The 18,640-nt window shown below is 36.0% G+C and overlaps 1 protein-coding gene across 2 annotated transcripts in view; it reads left to right on the top strand.

Annotated features, from left to right (window-relative positions):
* Positions 1-18,640, top strand: part of PRKCE (protein kinase C epsilon) — a 298,000-nt gene that overhangs the window by 188,522 nt on the left and 90,838 nt on the right. For both annotated transcript variants that reach the window (XM_084514878.1, XM_084514879.1), the window contains exons 7-10: positions 2,267-2,409; positions 3,600-3,696; positions 5,293-5,507; positions 6,833-7,006. In XM_084514878.1, the coding sequence (XP_084371004.1) occupies positions 2,267-2,409; positions 3,600-3,696; positions 5,293-5,507; positions 6,833-7,006 (629 nt within the window). The remainder of the gene's footprint in view (positions 1-2,266; positions 2,410-3,599; positions 3,697-5,292; positions 5,508-6,832; positions 7,007-18,640) is intronic.

Genomic DNA, 18,640 nt, shown 5'->3' with positions numbered 1-18,640 from the left:
TGACACTACTGTTGGAAGGTATGTTCATGTCATTTTAACCGACTAACAGAAATGGTTGGTTCCATATCTCCTTGTTTAAAACAGAGCTCTGTATGTTCTAAAAGGGGGAAAACATGGTACATACTCTTGTGAAGGAAAATAATATTTTAGAAATAGTGAACAAAATACTGAAATGAGTGAACTGATGTGAATGATATCATGAAGATAATTTCAGATCCTTAGAAAGTAGTACCTAATGAAATTACATGCAATTTCATTTTGTTACACCTTTATAAATAGGTAGGTCATCTTCATAAGTACAAAAATCACATTATGTGCACTTCTCAATGGTAGAAACATGGAGTCATATATATGTGTATAAATGCATGATCTATGAAATACTATCTTTGGCGGTTATTTAAGATAAGGTATAATTATAGGTGAAGGTCAGACCTAATGCTTCATGTCACGTATTGCTGACCAGCAAGGGAAAGAAGAAATTTCTTTCATGGCTAGGTGATACACAGTCAGAGCATTCTGAAGTTTAAGCCTTGTGACTCTAGATAGTGCTTAATGATAAAATGTTAGACTTGAAATACTGTTACTTTACTATTATTAAAGATACTATTCAAATGCTATCTTAATTATAGTGGAGATATGTTCAGAAAAGATTTTTCAGTTAAACCTGATTGTTTTGTTCCTTGATTTTAAATCAGAGCTATAATATCTCTCCCCTTAACCTTTAAATTTATTCGTTCACTGGCATATTCTCTCTCAAGTATCATATTACCATATTTGTTCATCTCTTCTTAACTAGAGAGAATAGTGTTATGGCTCATATATATGAGTCTACAGTGTAGCAGATGTATACAAACAATATTACAGAGAGCCTGCATTGCTTTCTAAGTGTTCATCAAATTAATACCTTTAAAAATGCAGTACTGTCTGCATGGAATCTAGTATTCATCCAAGCTGGAAATGTAATTTTTTCTATGTTTTTTTTTTTTTTTCACTCTTAACAAATGCTGAACAATGTTCCCTTCTTCAGAGATGTACTTGTTTGCCCAGTGTAATTATTAATGCCATGGAAAGTGTAATCCAGGTTTTTATTTGTTTCTTTTTTTTTTTTTTTTTTTTTCTGTTGTTGTTTGGTTGGTTGGTTTCCCAACTGGTTATTCCTGTGCTTCATTTTACAATGTTGGAGCACACACAAGCGTCCTACTTTCAGCTCCTCAGTGTCCACTGTTACTTATCCTAGGTCTAGCATTTTACTTGAATATACATGTAGTGAAAAGTACTAAGTATAGCAGCTTCTTTTTGCTCTTCTTGTGAGCTGAAACATACTTGGAAACGAAAGGCACCTGCTTTCTGAAGTGCATGATTACTTCCAAAGATACAGTACTTATCTGCACAGCTGATACTAGTCTGAGGCACATGTGGTTTCTTTAGGGCTTATACAGTGAAACCGTTGTTGATTAATAATATATTGAAGTGCTAATGAAGTGAGGAATTGGATCAATTGAATATTTATCTGGTATAGAACTGTACTTGCACTTTGGTTTGGTTTGTGCCTTGCTCCACGAGGGGGCAGTGAAGTCTAAGATAAAATATGTCATCTGGCTCCTAACAAATCCACCCCATGGTATTTTTAATGTTCTCAGGGCTACCACGTAACCTGGAAGCGGTGTAACCTTTATTATTTTTATTATTATTTATTTTTTTTTAGCTCATACTATAATGCTGTTTTCAGGAGATGGTACTTAAGAGAAAGAACTTAATAAATGGATGATCTGAAGGAGTGTTTGACAGTGCCAAAGACTTCTAATAAAACTTAAAGTACTGTTGATTTTAGGTGTGCCTACAGTAGCGATTAATTTACCTGAGTAAAATAGAGCAAGAAGCAACAATGCATGAAGACTTAATGCAGAGCCCTCAGAATGAGAGCAAAGTGGACTGCTAAAATTCAAGCTCTGAAAGATTTTTATTTTCTAATTCAAATTCTAATTAAGATTTATAGCATCATTAAATGTTTTCATTTGTTCCTACGTCCGTTTGGGGGCTGTATGAAAACACTGTTCTGTATTGTCATAGAAGAAGAATGATAACCAGGTTAGTCCTTTTATATTAGCATTCAAGTGTCATTGCAAATTCAGCTAAGTGTTTTTCTACTGAAATTACATTTATTTGAAAAAGATATTGGTAGGTCCAATAAGGTCTGATTTAAGTAAGACAAAAAACATGGCAATATAGTATTTATTCTACTTTATTTCTTTATATTTCATTGCAGTTTGCAAGATGAATGTACATCGACGCTGTGAAACAAATGTGGCACCAAACTGTGGAGTGGATGCTAGAGGCATAGCTAAAGTTCTTGCAGATCTTGGAGTCACTCCAGATAAGATAACTAATAGTGGGCAGAGGAGGAAAAAGGTAATTTTGCTATTAAGAAATGAGATTACTATGGCTGCATTTTAACTTCACAAATCAGGGTTCAATCTCACTCACAGGACTTGCACAAGAGATTTTCATTATTTATTTTTTTAAGTCAGTGCAGATTTAAGACTTTGGCTTTTGATTTATAAGTGCAAATTATCTATTCTGAAATTCAGTAAAAAATTTATTTTTACCTGCTACAGTTTTGTAAACCTAGAGACTCTGGGAGTGTTTTTCCCTTTTTAATTTTGAGGAGGGAGATTTGACAGAGAGACAATATCTGACAAAGCAGTTCATGAAAACATAAATGTGTCTCTGGCTTAGAATTGCCATTGGGTAATTGATTGGTTGAAGCATTGAACTACTTCATAACATTGTTTGTAAGTGCTGATAAATGAGCAGTGTGGTGATTCCCATAAAGAGGAACTGTTCATCAGATATGTGATGGTTTCAGAGTTATCGTTACTATTACAAGAACAAGGCTTTCTTGAATAAAAAGTATAGGTCACCCCAAGTGCATCCAAAGTCAATGGAGATACCATGGATTTATAATATGTACCCTGGGTCAGAATTTGGCCACACTTTCAGTCTCAGATTGCATGGCTGTGACAAAAGACCTTTTGTTCTCACTTGCAGGAATAGGCAAATTTTAGGCGTAATTTCATAAAATATTGTAAAACATTTGGTTCCATTCATTTTCCCAGTGATAGCACATTTGTATTCCATGTATACCATTTTAGAATGTTACAGAAACATAGCAAATTCAGAAATAAAGTAACTGATCTGTGACTCCTAGAAAAAGATGGTGTCATGTTATTACTACATGAATGAGTTCGCAGTGCTTTCTGATACTTATGTAGTTATGTATTTACCGGATGGATTCCTACACAGGTTCAAGTCGGTTACACAAAACTTTTCCTCTCACTGGATATGATTATTACATTTATTTCATCAAAAGAACCTATTTTCCTTTTAAATTGATGATTCTTTCTCCATTTATATTCTGATCTCTATTTGATGTGATGCCATCTATTGTATGATTGAGGTTCTATCAGTGTGAGTCAGTAGGGCTAGAGCATCTTAATTTTTTTCATACTTCTACTTGTGCATTAATGTTGTTAAATTTCCTCTCAGCACCCTGCACTGGAGGATTCATAGCTGACTAGCCCTTTTGGAAATGTTTTTAGCTAATTGCAGGTGCTGAGACTCAACAACCGGTTCCTGGAAGCACATCATCAGAAGAAGATAGGTCAAAATCAGCGCCAACTTCTCCGTGTGATCAAGGTTGAACTTTTTATTTCCTAACTAATACATATTGTGACTTAATGTCCTTCTTTATGAGAAATAAAAAAACTATCAGCTCCAACCTTTATAGAACCAAATCAACCAGGTAGTTACAACCACAAAATGAAGCATATACTGAGAAAGTTAGGAACTGTAAAAGCTTTTTTTTAAAAGGCTCTCATTTCCTTTAAATCTCTGAAATTAAGTAGCTTTCAAAGGTAAAATTATAAAGCAGTCATCTTAAAATATTTTTAAGTTTGCCAGGCAAGTCGTTGCCTGACTAAGTGCCTTTATGGAAGGAGAGTGTGCTATTGTAAGAGTGATAACATTTTAAGTAGTACAACTGAACTTGAGAGTGCTTTTATCTGTCTGGAAAGCCTCCATCTTTTAATAAGTTTCTGAGATAAAATTGCAATTCCACAGTGAACATTTGTGATAATAAAAGCTTCCATCCAATTCTGCATCTTCTCTAGAGGATCTGGAGACAAATATTGTAATTGTCACTGATATGACTTCAATTTCTTGAGCTGAACAGCCTGAGAGAACATGTATGTCAGCAGCACTTTTAGAATCTGATCTGGCTGGTGTTTTCAAAAATTAGATGTCTGTGAAGGCATCTTCTGTATCATCATGTGTGTAGACTGGTGAATGAAAAATCTTTACACCAAGGCGAAGGAAGATGGATACTTCTGTGTTACTTTCTGTGGAAATTATTTACAGTTGAGTAATTTCTCATCCTTAATTTGAGGAAGAAAACTTCCAAAGCTCTGTGGTATAAGTACTATAAGCCTCTGAGTCCAGAACTGATTTAAATTTCTCAACCTTTTGGTTTTACAGGCAACTTTTGTTAAATAATATTTTTGAAATATCTGATATTTTGGTTAAAATAAAAGCAAATAATTTGTCCAAATTCTCTTTTAAATTTCACTTTTTTATTTGTCCATGAAAGTATTTGCTTCCAAGGCCATCAGGCAGAAGTACTATGTAAAAGTTTGAGGCAAACTCTGACATCCCTTAATCACCAGGATTCAGTGTGTTTTAAGATTTAAAAGCCTTGAGAGCCATTTAGCAAATCTACACAATTGCTATTTGAAGTGGCACTAGGAAGTTGTCAAATACTTTATTGACAGCTATCTGGTAAGAGCTAGAGCTGAGTAAGTTTTTTTCATTCATGTTGACTTCCAAGGGCTGGGACACCCAACTATCCTTTGAACTTTTGAAGAAATGACTAAAATACTTAAGCAGGAAGATGAGTAAGTGCTGCAGGAAGATAGGGAATTCAAAACAAAGTACTACTCTGTGATACAGGAACACCCAAAAATCACTAAAACAACTATTTGGCCACTAGTCTGACTTATCGTTGGAGTTTCGGATGTGTCATTCTCTTAAGTTCATTTCAAAAGGCCACCCTTCCTGCTACAGCAGCTTTTTGGCTGATTATTGTGAGGTCCGAGAAGCAGTTTGCTAAATATGTATTCTTAGCCACAGAACGCTTTGCACAGTATTCAAGGATGATGAATGTCTGTGCCCCAAACTTACACAGACTGATACATTGTTTTTATGGTGTTTAGTTAAAACTTTCTCACATTTTCACAGAAATCAAAGAGCTGGAAAACAACATTAGGAAAGCATTATCATTTGACAACCGAGGAGAGGAACACAGGGCAACAGCTACAACGTCAGCAGACAACCAGCTTAACAAACCTGGGGAAAATGGTGAAAATGGGGAGGTCAAGCAAGCCCAGACCAAGCGAATAGGCCTTGAAGAGTTCAACTTCATCAAAGTATTGGGGAAAGGCAGTTTTGGCAAGGTAAGTAGCCTTCCTCCCCCTCTTCCCCTCCCGGTGTGCAGGCTATTTTTGACTGTGCTGTTTGGAAAATACTCATACTGATATTCAGAAAGTGCTTCCACCCTAGCGGTTTCCTTACATTCTTTACACATTGGGTAAAAGCCGCCTTTACTCTGGTGATCATGAGTATCAACCTGCTCATCAGCTGGAATTTTCTGTGCTTTAGCGCACTACAGTAAAAGGTCAAGCCTTTTGAAGTAAAGTGTCAGTGCTTCACGGTTTCAGGATATTAGTGATGAAGTAAAGACATACATACAGTTGCATATGTACTGTTCAACAAGGCAAATAGTTGTGGTCAAACAGGAAAATTCAGACATGGAATAATGCTGTGGAGTTCTGAGTTCATTCCCTCTCTAGGTAATATCCAGTTCAACCAGTTCAAATTTACTTATTTCACTGAACAATTTTGTTTTTCTTTGTTTTTCTTTGGTAGATACGTTCAGTGCTGGAGGAAAAGGAACTCAAGCATTTCTAGTCAGATATGATGAGTGCAGGAGGGTTAAAAAGTTGCTGAAAATACTACATATGCAGCCAAGACATAATTCACCAGATAGGTGAATTATCCTACAATATGGAATTGATGAGGGTAGAAAGGGAATCGCTCTATTTACGGTGCTTACAGATTTTATCTTCAGTATAGAATCTAAGAGGGGGACTGAAATGTGAATCTGTTTCACAAGTACTCTTCCCTCCTGGCTATGAGAACTGCACATGCAAAGGGGACAGGGCAGCTCTTTTGAGTCTCCCTGTTCTCTGATCTGTCCTCTGAAGCCTACTCTATCTCCAAACTAGAACTGACCTTAATAGAGTGTAGGACTTGAACCTTAAATAACAACAGCAATTAAAATCAAGAATTCTGAAGTGGCCAGGATAGTAAGTGGGATTGTATGTCAGGTTCATCACGCACGAGTCTCACTAACAAAAATGGGAGACAACAGGAGGAAGTAAATTTATGTTCCTTCTTTTTTTATTTTTTTGAGATCTCATTAAGGTATGTAAATGAGGGGTTAAAAACTTCTTATCCTCTGCATTCTTACCTAACAAACAAAATACATGTGATCTGTTTCAAATTTAAGGAATTTAAATCTTTCTCTAAAATTGTACTGATTTACTTTTTATTTCATAAACATAAAATTTCATCTAGGCAAGTAGGTAATTGTCACTGCACCATTGCATTATTTTCAAATCTTTTTATTTTCAGTGCGTTCAAACTTCTATGCAGTCTCATGTATGTTAATGCACTGTAATGTGTGTTTGTGTGCAAATGGATTTTTTGTTTGCTGTAGGTAATGTTAGCTGAACTGAAAGGAAAAGATGAAGTGTACGCAGTGAAAGTCTTGAAAAAAGATGTCATACTTCAAGATGATGACGTAGATTGCACAATGACAGAAAAGAGAATTCTGGCATTAGCACGGAAACATCCATACCTAACACAACTTTACTGCTGCTTCCAGACAAAGGTAAGCTACATGAACCTTTTACAGGTTTCTGCCCAAGGAACAGTATTTGCGATTTCCAGAATAAAGAATAGCAACATAAGTAGTACAACGATATTGCGAAAACATTTCTGAGAAGATTTTGCCTTTTCAGTAGTGCTGAATGGGAGAGTATTGGCTGCTGTTAAATAGCAGAAATACTATTACCTTGTAAGTACCAGGAGATGGCAGTAAATGAGTTAAAATAAATAAGTAAATAACAATCACAGAAAAAAAACTAGTGAGGTGCCATTTTCTGTGTTTCTTGTGTACACCAATAGGGTATATCATTTGTTGAATTAAGTACAAATGTTTTTAACATCCAGTTATCAGAGTAAAAACTCAAAAATGATCTTGTCAGAAATAATATTGTCAGAACACTTGTCTTTTCAATTTTCTTGTGCTATGTAGTACGCAGTTAATATTCAAAAAACAAAGGCAATAGTATGCTGCTTATCAAATACCTCCTATAATGCTAATAATACCCATGTACTTGAGCAGCAGGGAGAAGGGAGGCCAGAAAACTGATAATGAGAGCCTTTTCTCATCGTGTATTCATTGGGACAAATATTTTTTTCTTATAGATTTCCTCTTTCTAGCACATGTTTTGGATTTGCTTCTTAAGTGTAAACAAATATTTGGATGGTGTGGCTGACTTGACTCTCTGGTGTCTCTGAATCCTGTCAAAGTGTTTGAGACCCATTGTATTCAGACTATTTCTGTATTTAATCCCTTATTTCTATCTTGTCATTCACCTGATCTGATAGTTTTCTATCTGATTGCCCAGAGAGCTGTGTGTACAATAAATACACAAGGTGAATATGTCTTGCACCTAGAATATCAATTGTATATAATTGAATTTACAGAGGAACCCTTTATTTTTGAAAAGCCTGATAAAATGTTCACTATTTCAAAGCACTAAGGCTTGAACTTTTGCCAGTCTAACTAAATATGCCATTTATTTCAACAGGATCAGTTTTTGACCTGTAGGGAATAAGTTTAGACTTCAATGTATATATTAAATAACATACAAAGCAATTTCTTTTGCTTACCAGTCATCATATAGACTCAACATTTTGGTATTTTTTCTTTTATTAAGGTGTTACATTTGAGTAATTAAGTCAATTTCATGGAAACAAAAGTTTGTCAGATTAAATGAATTACTAAATTTGCATCTTGAACAAAAATAAGCATTACTAATCGTGCATATAACCATATGCATGCACTTACATAAATACCTACATATTGACAGCCATACTCATAGTATAATCAAAAATGCGTATGGCACAAAGTAACAAGTGCAGTAATTGTGTAGAATTACAGAAAAGCTGCAATTAGAATAACTCCAAGCAAAGTTGTCAGGAAAGATAAATACAGCAGTGAGAAAGCCAGAGGAAAATGGTTGGTAGGATCAAGATTATACTGTGTTCAAATGTTCTTAAAACAAATGCTTAATATGGTTTAACAGTTCCTAATATACTGAAATTCCATTGGTGTTTTATATGCTTTGAAGTTAACGCAGAAAACAGCCCAGGAATGTGTAACATTCTTCCACCTACAGTTTGTCTACGGAAGGATGTTTCACTTATTGAGACTTTTATTTCATTTGAATATATCTATGAACATATAAATGTTTTAATGTTATTTTAAACTGTACTACTGTCACTGAACACAATGAAGGTTTAAGATGAAGAAAGTAATAGAAAGATTGTACTAGGGTTGAGGGATAAACCATGAAAAGAGAGGCATCTTCAGGACTAAAGCAGACCACACTCTCTGAAATGCAAATAAATGTATCACTTGCCTGATGTAAATCATTTAACATCAGTAAAGATGAGTTTTACATTAAACAAATTATGCCAGAAGTTTCTCCTGCTACTCCTCTGGTTTCCTGGAGATTTCTTCCCATTTGTATTTCTCATCTGTTCTCCTTTTTTTTTTTTTTTTTTTTGGTCATGCTTTTTGTCTTCCTTCTCACTCTCCGAAGCCATTTGTTGAAGGAACAAATTCTCGTCGTTTTCTCTCTTACCAGATCTTTTATCCAGAGAAACTGAGATGCTTCACTCTTGCAATGAATATAACAAGACTATAGTTTGTGGTTTTGCTTGAACTCAGAGGAACTGATAGTTAAGTAGTTCATAGAATTAGAAATCACAGGCCAGTGACTCTTATCAAACAACCGAAAGTACAGCTAGTGATACTTAATCAAATTAAAAGTCCACAGTCAAAAAATCAAAGGTTTTTTGAACATGGCCTGTGAACAATTTGTAAAGAAGTCTTTATAAAGAAGCAACAAAAAAAATGTATATAAAAGCAAAAATTAATGCATCTATTAAAGCTATAAATTATTTATGAATGACCACAAATGAAACTGTACCAAGTCAAGTAGCCACTGAGCAATTTGCTTGGGTTCAGCGGAAAAACAGGTTGAAAAACTTGAACAACCATGGTCTATGGTTAAAATAGTTTTACCGAGACAAAGGCTATTGTACAATAGAGTTTAAAATGTGTTTAACAGTAGTATCTAGATACTTACACTGCAGTTGTATGCTGTACCATGGCTGCTGTGTTTTGCAGAACTGGTCCCTGAAGTGCCGGAATTAAATTTTACATTTGAAGTAGAGCTTATTTGTCATATACACCCTGATATAGTGGGGATGTTGACTCAGTATTCATTGCTAAAGCACTCAGAGGTTTGCTTTGTGTAATAATGTTACTTGCTTTGTTCCTCTTCCACAAAAATGTAAATGTATGAATTCAACTTTATTTATTGCAGTATCTTCCTTTAGTAATAAGGAAGAAAAGTTGCCTATCATGCTTTGTACAGTAAGTGCACTTCAGTATTATTTTTTTTCTTTTGCAGAGCATATTTTTCATTAGTAGCATTTACTAAATGATGATATTGTCAGCACAGTAAATAAGAATTACCTTGGAATTCAGAAATCATGCTGAATAATGTCTATTAACAAGCATACCTACTAGTGTGTTTTTTGCTTTACATATCTGAATTTACTTTTCTCAGTCCCATCCAGCTTCTTATTAATGCAGATGAAAATTCTGCAAATAACAAATATTGTGATCAAAACTGGTTTACATGCATCACTACTTTAAATACAATAATAATTTAACTGGAATCAAGATTAGTACCATAATCTATATAATCATACCATAATCATACTGTGGCTTCAATTCATCAAAATACTCCTGTTTAACTATAAGCATATACTTTCACTCAAATAATATCAAAGCTATGCACATGTTAGTATTTTCCAGAGAATTAAATGTGCTTTTCAGAAATGGAGCCTTCAGTGGAAAGACTAATAAAGTTCTATAAATTTATTTATATAGATAAAGTTCAATTTCTGTCTCCTGTTCACTTAGCTCAGTAAGATGAACTATATAGATCAGGGGAAATAACTTATCTTTTCACAATTGTCTTTGAATTTAATTTATAACTTATTATTTTATTTTAAAGAAATATTCTTGGGACTGATATTTTTCATTTTCCTTCTTAATCCAAAAGATAACTTTGATCAAACTAGTTTGCTTTAAGCCCATCAAATCAACATTATATATTTAAATTATATGTATTCAAATGTACTTTAGGGATTGTGTTGTGGCCTTCTGCAGTGACCTGAAAGTCAAGAGAGCTGGGTTCTGTTCCAAACCTTGAGATAGTGTGCGTGAAGCTGATATATGATGTTTTGTCTGCAGTAGTTGAGGTATGAGCTCAGTAACCCATTCCTGCACATTAGAAAGAATGAAAGAATTTAAGATTGACTGGCATGACCTCAACTGATTCGTGATTTTGTGTGTAAGGAGCTTCCATATTTTAATGAAGCATATCTTACAAATCTGTATCACAGATGGATAGTATTTTTCAATGCTTCTATGGTATGGGAGCATATCCTTTCTCTTTTGGCTAGAATATGGTCAATGCATCCATCAGTGTTTTCAGAGGCCTCATATGTAAACGTAGATTTACAAACATTGCTTGTGGTCTGTCTGCTGGGATGTAAATGACAAATACTGCATTCTATATATGACTCTTGCGGAGTAAAACTTGCACAAAACTCAGCATACAGGGTATAACATTTTTTAAGAACTGCCCATTGCTTATCATCATCTTTGATTTATTCAGGACCTTGTGTTCTTTACTGGAAAGAAGTCAGACATGGGGATGGGAAAGGTTCAAGACTACTCTTGTTTGCATCTTTTTTTTTTTCCACTTATTCCTCTTACTTTCTCTTTTTCTTCTGTATTCTGGCTCTCAGTGTTTTTAGTAAGGAGCATGACAATACTGCTGACACCGCATCCATGCACCTTGTGAGATATATATACATATAGGTATGCACACTATAATTTATAATAAATTATCTTAATAAATACTTTAGAAAGTAAATGCTTTTGGAAGTATTCAGGACAGTGGAAGATTTATCATGATAATTCACAGAATCACAGAATGTTGAGGTTGGAAGGGACCTCTGGAGATCATCTGGTCCCACCCCCCTGCCAAGTAGGATCACAGCGCACATTGTACAGGATTGCATCCAGGCAAGTTTTAAATATCTCCAGAGAAGGAGAGTCCACAGTCTCACTGGGCAACCTGTTCTAGTGCTCTATCACCCTTACAGTAAAGAAAAGTTTCCTCATATTCAGCCAGAACTTTCTGTGTTTCAGTTTGTGCCCACTGCCTCTTGTCCTGTTTCTGGTCAACACTGAAATGAATCTGGCCCCATCTTCTCGACACCCTCCCTTCAGATATTTGTATACGTTGATAAGGTCCTCTCTCAGTGTTCTCTTGTCCAAATTCATTATGATAAATTCTCCAATTCATTATAAATTTAGAAGACTATAGTGCTACTGCTTCTAACATCTGCCATTTGCTTTTTTATCCAACTTCATGAAATTAATTAACTTTGGAACTAGTGCTCACCTGTTCTATTCAGACTACTATCTTCAACAAAATTGCTTTGTATACATAGTACAGAGTACTACAGTGTTCTGCAAGTACAGAGCAGTGTTCATAATGAATGATAAGGAGTTGCATAACTCAGGGCCCTTAGTCAGCATTATGGCTATTTCTATTAGAGACAACAATTGAATAAAGGTTAAAACAAGTCAGAAAGGTTTCTACAGATAAATCATTATCCCACCCCTAAAACCATTCTTCCCTGTACAATCGGCTGCATGTTAATTACAGCCTGTCTATGCATTGCACATAGTTTCTGAGCAGACCTGCGAGACCATTTGCTTTTTTCACGTGTTCTAGTGCTATAAGTTAGAGATTCGCTACGTGATGGTGGCTGAACTGAAAGACATCTACAAATAGGCTGCAATGACCCTATTACCACTATGTTGATCTCTTAACTGTCATGTGGCTAGTGGCATACTGCTGCTTTATCCTAGATTGTAGGTACTGTGGTTCAGGTACTGTTCCTCTTTTTATGTTTGCAGGGTGTCTAGCACACTTTGGGTAGTGCTAGAAGGCTGAAGTTTTTAAAGCTAAGAGTTAGGAGATTTTGTTTCAGTTTCAGCAGTCATGCTCTCTACTTTCTGTTTTTGCCAAATCTCTGAGCCTCTCTCTGAATCAGACTCCTCTTAGTAAAAAAAAATAAAATAAAAATAAAAAATCAGTATTTCTTCTGCTTATGGCTTATATTTAAATGTTTCCAAAGAGGTTTTGAAAGTCCAGTAGTACATTGTTATAGTGTACGAGAACCAGTATGGAAAAGTGTAATGCTGCAAACAGTATGAAATGAAGTTTTATTTTTAAAGTGATGTGGTTTTTTGTTTGTTTTTGTTTACTTGTTTGTTTTGGTGTAAGAAAATGTAAAACATTAAAGGAAAGAGAATCATATGTTTATGATGCCCTTTAGTCATGTTGTCTAAATTAATTTGAGAAGAATCACTGTACCATTTAACCAAAACTGTCTTTGGTAATGTAAAAGCACGTCTTATTTCTCTTACATGTATTTGTACAGAAAAGTAAATGTCTTCTGTAGTAATAGCTCAGAGGGGTGTCATTTATGATATACAGTGCAAATTAACCTAACTGACGGGCCACTGTAACATTCATCTGGGACTAATCAGAGTTTATAATCCATTTTATCTGGTATTCTTGTACTTTCGTTGCTAAGCAGCTAAAGCCATTATACAGATATTGCTATATGGGTGTAATCAGTTTAGCACAAGTTTGCATTGCCTTTTATTACTGATTAGTGTCAAATTAGAACGTTTTAGGGTCCAATTCTGTTCATTATTATCCCTGCTTCACTGGATTTGTACATGTGTGACACAGAAGACTAAATTAGCTTCTGAATTTTTAGCTACTTCAATACCAAAACATTTTAATACAATCTAAATGTTTTTTTTACAAAGATTTCTTAGTGTCAACTGTGGGAACAATGTAGAATAAAATCATAGGAAAGCGTATATATGTTATGGTACCTTTTTATATCCATTTATATTTATATTCAAAATTCATTTGAATATTTTAATTGTATTATGCGTGTATATACACATAATATGCACAGTAATAGTGATCTTTTTATTCCAAACTTGTTTCTACAATCAGTCCACATCGTAAAAAAAAAAAAAAAAAAAAAAAAACAATGAATGGGTATGCATTCTTTGGAGTATGTCATGAAGCACTAGAAGTTAGTGATATCTGGTGATGACTCATACCATCACAAAGTCATGTAAATACATGAAATTTTGGCTGAATAAGGTTTTTCAAAAATTTGGATACCATACTCGTTAAATTTAGATTTCTGATTGACTGCCACACAAGCATAAATTCACTGACTGCGATCAGTGTATTGTCTGAAAGTAGACACTGTGGTCAAGAATAGTTGGAACGGTGAAGCTGATGATTAAATACTGTAATCATTGTCTCTCACACACACAAGCCCCTGTTTCCAGCATGATGACCCGCTTTTGGGAAACTTGCTATTATGCTGCTCAGTTATTGCTAGCTGTTCTTGAAGGATTATTAAAGCCTGGTTAGCTCACTGAAGCCTCATTGTTCACATTAGTCCTTTTAGTGTTAAACTTCAAGTCAGGCTATCAGTGCCGCCAGACTCATCAAGGGCATGCAGGAGAAATTACTCTTCCAGCATAGAGAAGGCATCAATCAGAAGAGTCTAAATGCTTCTCTTTCAGACAGGAAAGACTTTTATTTTGTGATGTAGCACCCAAACTGAACGGGACTCTTTCACACCCTCTCAAAGCTAGGGCTTGTTCCTAGTTTGCATGTATAAAAGTGAGTGGTGCAGCTGCGGCTCCACGGGTTGCTTTGCTGTAACCAACTGAGGCCTCAACAGTGCTGGGAAGAGCCCCGATTCAGCATCTGTGGCCACAATTCAGTGTAACTGCTGTCATATTATAGGTGATGGCCAGCTGGAGTGTGTACTGATTTTACTTACCCTGGTCCTCATGCCTGAATATTAGGGTTTTAGAGTTAGTGCTGCCAGTAGTTGACTGTGTTAGATATATCTTAGTGTAGCCAAGTGTAAAATTTGACTTCATGATTTTAATCCTGATGTGATCATGTGCAGACAGGAGGTTTTTAGGAAAACAGGTGGAGCTAAGAGCCTTTTTCAGTACTGTTTTCATATATCTGGACACAGTAGCTGAAACTACATACTGCACACTTTTCCTCTTGAGAAAAAAAAATATTTCTCCAGTTGAGGCATGTTTGAGGGGAAGAGTTTTAAGAGTATCTACCATAAGCTTTGCCAGTAACTTTCCTGGCAAGTCTGTCTTGTACACCGTGCTTTAGCAGAGATCAGAGGAACTGGGCATACTGTCATCCAAACAAGGCAAAGGTAGTAGCTGACTTTGAAAGGTACTGGAAAATATCCATCACTTACTGTGTCTACAAAATCCTCGTGTAAGTGTTGTCTTATGGCTGTGTTAACATCATACTAGTTGGTTCCTTATTTGATGTTCTTAATCTAATAACTTTGTTGGGGATTGAGTACCTATCTTCATCCAGCAGGATAACTGAGCAGTGTTGCTGTAAATAAAATCCTGCAGGTTAAGGCTGGATTGCAGCAGTTAGTTTAGTTTTGTCTTGGGAGAGAGGAGTAGGAAAGATAAGGGTAATCCATGTTGCGGCAGTAGCCCTTGAAATAAATGTGCCTGATGGGCTTGTAGCACTGTCTCTCACCCTGCAGCCATGTGCTAGGACCCTCTGTTTTGCCCCTCCTCTTCACCTAGGTCTTGTGTCCATCTTTAGACCTGATGCAGGATTCCTGACACCCCTCCCTGATTTGTTCAATAGAGAGACCTAAGTATATAACCTATGAGAACCTACTACTGGTCCTTTGTCCAGGTACCCTTTGGGCTTTTTTTCTTGTATTTTACAGTCATAAAACGTAATCATCAATTTCTTTCTAATGGGCTCAATACAGCAATGAATTCATGATAATAAAAACCTATCTTTAGGTGTTGCTCCTACAAGTAAACACCTAGCTCATCCCAGAAGGAGATGAGTCCCAGTCAGGAAGAAGAAAACTGTGTATAAAATTTCATTCTTCTTCAGCTTCTTTTCTAAATGGAGGAAATTATTCTCATTGAGATTCATTTGGACACTTAAAGGCAAGTTGTTTAGTTGCTTGTTCTGTAGTTTTGTTTTCTTTTGTTCTTTTTATTGCAACAACAGTAGGCTTAGTAAATGGTGATTGCACACAAGAGAATTTCACCATGGGAAAATAGTGGAACTTACAAAACATTTTTTGTGTGCGTCTATATTAAAGAATTTGTTGCTTTTTTTAAAGATGTACACAGAGTGAGAATTTTAATTTCAGACTTATCTCACATTTTAATATGTAGTTGTAGGCTAGACTGAATAATCTTACTGTTGGCATGGGACATCTGCACCATGCACCATGTGCGAAGCAGGCCAGACTTGAGTGGGGTGTAATTTAAATTAGACTTTTAATCTATGTTTCTCAAAACAACGCCATAATCAAGCTTACTTTTACACTTTTTTTTTTTTTTAAAGGAAATTGAGTGTCTGCCATTTTATGTCAGTTTTGGAACTGGGTGAGTACGTTTAGCAGCAACACACACACATGCACTTTTTTGATCACAGAGGGGTTTGCTCTTGCTTAATTACAGTGGGCTAAGCATAGTGGTGCTTAGCCTTCTGTTTACGTGTGGTGAAATGTGTAAAGGGTTTCTTTGTGTTCCCGGTAGGGTGGGTCCAAGGCCATTCTGTAAGCTCAGAAGTATTCAGTGCATTGTTTATCTCCTGTAAAAGATGACAAGGAAGTCAATCCATAATGACAATTTAGCAGTTAAGAGAAATGACTCTCTGGAGAAGAGCAAGTGATGTGTCACTTGCGTGACTGTGGTTCTACAGTGTCTGTAAGCCAGGGCTGAACTGCTGTATAAGGAACATATACAATTTCCACTAATAGTAAGAAACAGCATCTGTAAAACATGTACATTAACATTTTCTGTGTGCTTTTTTTTTTTTTTTTTTTTTTTTTTTGTCCTAATAAACTGATCAGTTGTTAAAATATAATTGTTCAAGACTGAGGAAAGCTGATAATACTGCAGTGGCTCTACAAAGACTATGTCCAAGCTCCGGGTGTGCTGATAACAGGGTAGTTCATAGGAATGTAAAGAGTGCTTAGCAACTGGGAGATCATGACAGTAAAAGTTAGAATGCTTGGATTCTGCTATTTCATCTTATACCTAATGGCAATGAACTCCTGTGAAACACTTTATTTTTCCATTCTCCACTTTCTGTGTCTAAAAATATGTACAGTCACTTTTAAATGTGTACAATCATCTTTAGAAAGGCCCTCCCACTGCCAGTGAAGATCAGGTTTGAGACCACCTCATGAACCTGAACATCTGTAAGTGTAAGGGGCTTGATGACACACATCCCAGTGTCCTGACGGAGCTGAGAGATGTAGCTGCCTACACATTCACCATTGTATGGGAAAAGTCATGGCAGTCAGGTGGAGTCCCAGTGACTGGAAAAATGGGAACATCACTCCCATTTTTAAAAAGGGTAGAAAAGAAGACCCTAGGAACTACAAACCAGTCAGTCCAGAGAAGGACTTGGGGGTACTGGTGGATGAAAAATTGGGCATGAGCGGGCAGTGCACCCTTGCAGCTCCAAAAGCCAATTATATCCTGGTCTGCATCAAAAGCAGCATGGCCAGAACATCAAGGGAAGATGATTCTCCCCCTCTACTCCACCCTTGTGAGACCCACCTGGAGTCTGCTTTCAGCTCTGGGGCCCCTAGTGCAAGAAGGACATGGACCTATTAGAACAGGTCCAGGGAGCCACGAGGATGACCAGAGGTCTGGAGCACCTCTCCTATGAAGACAGGCTGAGGGAGCTGGGGTTGTTCAGCCTGGAGAAGAGAAGGCTCTGGGGAGACCTTATATTGCAGCCTTTCAATACCAAAAAGAGGGTTCATAAGAATGATAGAGACTTTTTATAGGGGCATGTGATAGGACAAGGGGTAATGTTTTTCTACTGAAAAAGTAGATGAATCCAAAAGAGATTTGGATTAGATATTCAGAAGAAATTCTTTACTTAGAGGGTGGTGAGGCACTGGCACAGGTTGTCCAGAGAAGCTGTGGATGCCCCATCCCTGGAGGTGTTCAAGGCCAGGCTGGATGGGGCTTTGGGCTACATCCTCCTGTGGGTGGGAGGTGTCCCTGCCCATGGCAGTGGGTTGGAACTGGATGGTCTTTAAGGTCTCTTCCAGCTCAAACCATTCTATGATAAACAGGAATGGAAAGAGGTAGAGAGTTGTGAATTTCATTTAATGTTCCTTTTCATAATAAATATGTTCTCATTATTACTTAAAGATTAATTATGTGTATTTTGATCTCAGAATATATTCTACTATCGTGTCTGTTATGTTAGAAAATTAGTACCAAATAGTGTTTTAATGTATTTTTTCCAAAGGGAAATCCTCTACTTAATTTGCTCACAGTCTTTCTCTTCCTACACAGTGTAGCATAAATGTTTTACTTTTCCTGCATCATGCTTACTAATCCATCTTTTCCTGCATCCCACAGTGTATTTAATAACTGTAAGCCTTTTTCCCATGCACAGAGACTCTTTATTTCTGGAAGTTTAGCTTTATTACAATCAGACGTCTAAATCCTCTAAGGATTAATGAGGTTTTGAAGGAAAGGTACGACTCTTAAAAAAATAATAATAATCCAATCACACCACTTTAAATAGTTTAAATAATAGCAGTAGTTTTACTAGAAAAAAAACTTTCTACTTTAAAAGGTAGTATATTACAAGGGCACTGAGTGTTCATGGAAGGCATTCTGAAGGTTAGCTTACAAACTTAACTACTTTAATTGTGGAATAGTATTAGCTAATAGTAAGCCTGCATATTTCTGTAAGTTAATTTCTGAGTTGTGACCTAGAAAGTTTACCCCATTTTACCCTTAATACATCCAAGACAGACTTTGTTACAATTCTTCCTTTTAGAGTATGCATACCTTGCCAAGAGCTCAAGAAGGAAAATTGGTCTATTAGGTATTTAACTTTCTGTTCATCCAATTGAAGGATGAAGGGAACCCATTTTTAAGCTTCTATATATAAAGTTTTCATTAAAAACTTCACAG

Source organism: Aythya ferina (assembly GCF_964211825.1).
Source record: "Aythya ferina genome assembly, chromosome: 3".
Classification (NCBI taxonomy): domain Eukaryota; kingdom Metazoa; phylum Chordata; class Aves; order Anseriformes; family Anatidae; genus Aythya; species Aythya ferina.
This window is presented reverse-complemented; position numbering and strand designations above follow the sequence as displayed.